At 42.0% G+C, this 4,990-nt stretch overlaps 1 protein-coding gene across 1 annotated transcript; it reads right to left on the reverse strand.

The window, feature by feature from the left end:
* Nucleotides 1-6: 6 nt before the first annotated feature.
* On the reverse strand, nt 7-4,532 carry setd6 (SET domain containing 6, protein lysine methyltransferase). The gene is made up of 10 exons (XM_020604260.1): nt 4,421-4,532; nt 3,581-3,661; nt 3,206-3,350; nt 2,983-3,124; nt 2,707-2,901; nt 2,459-2,588; nt 2,064-2,244; nt 1,548-1,684; nt 1,093-1,429; nt 7-1,047 (listed from the first exon to the last, which is right to left on the reverse strand). The coding sequence occupies exons 1-9, from the start codon at nt 4,445-4,447 to the stop codon at nt 1,097-1,099; spliced, it is 1,371 nt and encodes a 456-aa protein (XP_020459916.1). The 5' UTR covers nt 4,448-4,532; the 3' UTR covers nt 7-1,047; nt 1,093-1,096.
* Nucleotides 4,533-4,990: the final 458 nt, after the last annotated feature.

Raw genomic sequence — 4,990 nt, forward strand, 5'->3', positions numbered from 1 at the left:
GTTCAGTCTCCTGACTGTGATTGGGGTCTACTGCTAGTGTGTCAGTGTGTTGGTGGAGGCAGTTTGCTGATGCTTTGTCCATTTGGAACTGGCTCTGGAAGTCTCTCCCTGGCACTTGTAAAATTGTGCAGTGATGTTGACATCGTATCTTAACAATTTGTACAAAGATCCTAATTGAAGAACAATAGGAGGACCAATACAGCCCATTTTGTAACATTTTGAATGTTTTGTAAATGTATTGGTCCATGTGTTGTATTTTGTAGTCCTTTCTAGTTTGCCTTTAGTTCTTGCTACGTAACTGCAGTATGCATACATATGGAAATAAAGCATTCAAACTGCAGTTCCTGTGTTCTTTCAGGACAGGAGGAAGATGAATGCTAATGCAGCAGGTGTTTGAAAACTGGGTTTCACATTAGAAATATTTAAGAGTGAAATGGTTCTGCCGTGTTCTGCCATGATGGGCATAGGTTGCCACTCGTATGATGGGATGTCAGCTTGTAAACCTATGTGAAACCCAGCATCTACACTGAACTTTTAGCACAAGACCCTCAAGTTCTACTAGAACAGTTACACAATTCTCTAGTCCCTTAGATGCACACTTTGTGAGGTGTACAGCAATCTACTGCATTATGTTTATTTATTACATTGTAAAAAGCTAGATTAACTGAGGCATTGACAAACTTGGAACAGATCAGGTTCACCTCAAACTTTCAATGGGTTTAAAACATGCTATGAGTTCTGCTGTCACATCCCAGTCTGAGGGCAGATGCTGTGATGTGATCTCAAAATCTCAAGTGTCATTAGACACCCTTGCATTTGACATGTGAGTGGTTTACTTTGTACTCTGCGGAGGAAGGCTTTTCCACTGTAGCGCAAGGCTGTTGGCGGACTGTTGCAAACCATGTCCTTTGCCATCATCTCTGCTTTAACTTGAGATAAAGGAAAAATATCTGAACTTGTATCAGAATGCAAACTGGGGATGGTTCAAAATGATTCTTTTAAGGAAAAAATTTGACTTTATTTAGGAAAAGGAAATGAGAAGTGGTCACAGCTGAAATGATGACCTGGTGAGCTCCATCAGTCTGTGCAGGACCAGTCACAGCTGAAATGATGATCTGGTGAGCTCCATCAGTCTGTGCAGGATGCTCTTCTGTCCGTATCGTACATGCAGCGCATTTTGCTGTCGGCTGCTCAGTGCCGCAAGTGCTACCTTGTCTGCTGTCAGCACCTGGTCGCTGTCAACACCTTCTTCCCCGTCTCTGTAGGACCTCATAGTCTGGCAAGCTGCTTCATGGATCAGCTGTTTCCATGAAGCCTTTAGGCCAGGGAGACCTTCCATAGAAAAAGCCAAAGAAATCTCCTCGTCATCTTCCTCCCATCCTTCATTTTCTCGGAACTCTGAGAACTCCTCCTTTGACATACACAACACCTAACCATACATAACAAAAGTTTGTATCAAAAAAAAACATTTTATGCATCTTCCCAGATTTTTTTTTTTTTTTCATGCTGTGTACAGGTGAATGGCATTGTTGTATGTACTGTCTCACCCTAAGGTAAGTGTGTAGCTCTGTGTCTGTAAGGCAGCCCTGTTTATCAAAGACAAAGGCCCCCTTCTCTTGTGTCATCTGACACAGCATCTCCCACCGCTCCTCCAACAGCTGCCGGTCCAAATCAGATTGAATACCTTTTGAAGAGAAGAGGAAGAGGAGAAAGGGGGAGTCTGTATTTTGTAGTTATTGTAAAACCATGATAATGGTATTACTGACATTTCATGCTAAACTGACTGAGATGATAGTGACTTCAGACAAACGAGGTAGCCTTCCTCTAGCTCCACATCAGAGTAAAAGCATTTAAAAACAAAGGGACTCATTTCAGTTTGTATCACAAAAAGTTCCACCTGTTCCAGTCAAGACATTAAGTATATCATGTCATTCTGCCCTCAGTTAATCCCATCAGCTCTCCTCTGCTTCCACTTTAAGCTCACATCTTACTACACCTCACCTCGTTAGTTTCTTTAGCACCTTTCCTGTGTCAACACTATAAAAGAATAATCTGCCAGTCACCTTGTGTGGCAGCTTTGTACAGGTTGGTGATCGGGATATCAGCAGTGTCATTGCTGTTGCTTGGATAAGGCTCAGTGAAGCCATACATGTGCAGCAGCTGCCAGTTGGCCATCTGCCCATAGGTGTTAAATACCTCCTCCCCTTTACGGATGGGGCGCACACAAACCATCTTTAGACTGTCCTGAGAAAAATTGTCAAAATTAGAAACAAACTTAAAAAAAAAATTGAACATTTCTGCTCTTACAGTGAGGTGGTGCATGTATACTACCATTAGACTTTCTAGAAAAAAATAGTTAAATAGCACCTCTGACAATTCTGATAGCAAAAAGTCAGATTTTGTTTGTCTAACTCTTCATGTTCACTGAAACTTAATGCTGAAGCTGATGTATCCTCACTGGTGTGAACTCCAGATTAGCGCTGTGATTGGACATGTGGTTAAGCATGTCGGCCATGGGAACCATCATGGGTGGGTTGATGGGCTTCTCCCCCTCTTCACCATCCTCCTCTCCCTGCGGTTCTTGAAAACTACAGAGGACAAAGAACAGGAATGGAGGGTAGAAAGGACAAAGGAGATTGCAGCAGCACAGTTAATAAAAAAAAAAGCAAAACCTCCACCTACTTTATATGTATGATACTTACTAACCTGTAGGCCATGACAAAGGCCACCATCTGTGTGTACAGATCCAGGGTATGGGTGTCTGGATTCCAGAGGTCAGGATGCCTGGTGATGAAGGGCAGGACCACGTCTGTGTATTCCCTCTGGATGTTAGCCAAGTCTGTGTCCACAGCCTCTGGGATACCTGTTCCCCTCAACAGTCTGTCTCTCTCCTCTTTAGACCTGAACAGATGTGATGTGCATTACTGGAAAAAAAACCAAAAATTCACAGTTCATCAGCACTGACACAAAACAGTTTCTTACCAGAACATGGGGAGGTCCAGTGTCTTGAAGTCAGTGCACAAAGAGAGGTAAGGTTTCCAGGGGGACTGTGAAGATGTGTACTCATACAGCAAAGCCAGCAGCAGAGGAACCCAGCCGGACGAGCTCTCCAGAGAGGACTTCTCTGTGAGGGGACAAAGGGAAAACCAAGTGTTACAGAGTAATGATTCAGCCAGCTTCAGTCCTAGGTAGTTGTAACAGCCACCTTTCTCCAGCAAGGCAGAGACCCTGGTTGTTCCCTGGTGAAGAAGCGCTGACCGGGGGATGGTGAATAAAACCTCCCCCTCCTCTATGCTGTCCTTAGCCAGCATCCCATACTGTGCTACTGTCCCCTCTTTGCTCACATACACCTGCAGAGAGAAAGACATCCGTCCTTAAAAGGCCCAGTTAATATGGTTCAAGAGAATGGGATCAATACAGCCAAATATAGAAAGTTGACATTCTTGAAAAACATTTGTTAAATACTGACAAACACAAACAGGGGGGAATGCATTTATCACAGACAGACAGACAGACAGAACAAGTTCAGTGGCAGAATACTATGTCTCTGTCTGAAGGGGTGGAGGTTGTGATAACTTACCTTATTGCTGAGCTTTAGGCCGACTTGGTGACACCACTGTAGAAAGTTCTGCAGGGGACTAAGCTCCAAGTCGTCATCTACCTGTAGCAACAAGGTCGCATTGACAAACACCTAAACATTTATATGATCATGTATGTGTGCGACCTAATGCCACAGTGCAATAAACAGCCACAAGACAACCACAAGTTATACTTTGATAATATGACACATTTACTGTAAAACACTAGCAAAGTGTGTCTATCATTCATGGCGGAAACTGAAAATGCCTTTTGTAAAAATGCATTATTTTCTTGCCACACATCTGAATAATTATCTCGTCATTATACAGTAATCCTGACATTTTGCGTTAATCCAAGATCAAATGAACAATTAGCAAGTAGACTGACATACAATCTGCTGAAGCACACACTGACAACAATGACACTCGTCCCTCTCCAGTGAATACAGTCAGAATAAGCTGTACTTTCAGTACCAAAAATTGTTAAACCAGATGTTAGATGTGTAATAGTTATCTTAACACAGTCCTCTGGAATAATTTAATATGAATGGACATCTTTCTGCCTGACCTCTCCCTAACTTAAGTGAAAGACACTCATATCAATGTCCAACGTGTTTTACCTTAAATATGCAAACTGACTAATATTACTAACTTTAGCTAACTCATGTCTACGACACAATTACTAATTACTGTTATTGATCTTTAAAGCTGAAAGTTACAGCCACATTATGCTAACAGCTACAGACAGCAGCACCTGTGTAGCTAACAAACTGAACGTTATAAGTTACAGACACGCAAACGGTTCAGGTTTGTTTCTCGGTTAAAACAGACGAAAACACAACCTTGGATCGTTTCGCTTCTGTTGCCATTTTCCGAATCTGACAAACCAAGGACTGGGCAGGTGTGAAACTATCAGCTCACAGCTTCTTCTTCCTATGGAGTCTATTAGCGGTTTACAAGCCAACCTAAGGTGCATTACCGCCCCCTGCTGGGCTGGAGTGTGGAACGATAATAGAGCCGAAGGAATATACTGTACTGTATATTTTTTTTTTAAATCTTAGCATAAACTGCTAAATCCTATCCCAAATACCTATATATGCCAAATAACCAATAAGGGCTCTATATGCTGTCTTACAATTGCTGCCCAAAAGACTCTCTAGTGATATATTAGTAATCTTTTTTCCAGTACTTACTGCTATCATTTGAGCATGCTGCTCATTATAAGCACTGCATATGAATAGGACATGCTCTACAGTCTCTGTCTGACTACAGTGTGAGCAAAGACCTGTACAGTGTATACCTATTTTTATGCAGGGTATAATTTAAACTTGTATGACCTATTCTCAAATGATTTACTACACTTTCCTCTTTTCTAGTACCAGTCCATGTCCATTGGTATCCAACCAATTTTT

Source organism: Monopterus albus, unplaced genomic scaffold, assembly GCF_001952655.1.
Source record: "Monopterus albus unplaced genomic scaffold, M_albus_1.0 scaffold65.1, whole genome shotgun sequence".
Lineage (NCBI taxonomy): Eukaryota > Metazoa > Chordata > Actinopteri > Synbranchiformes > Synbranchidae > Monopterus > Monopterus albus.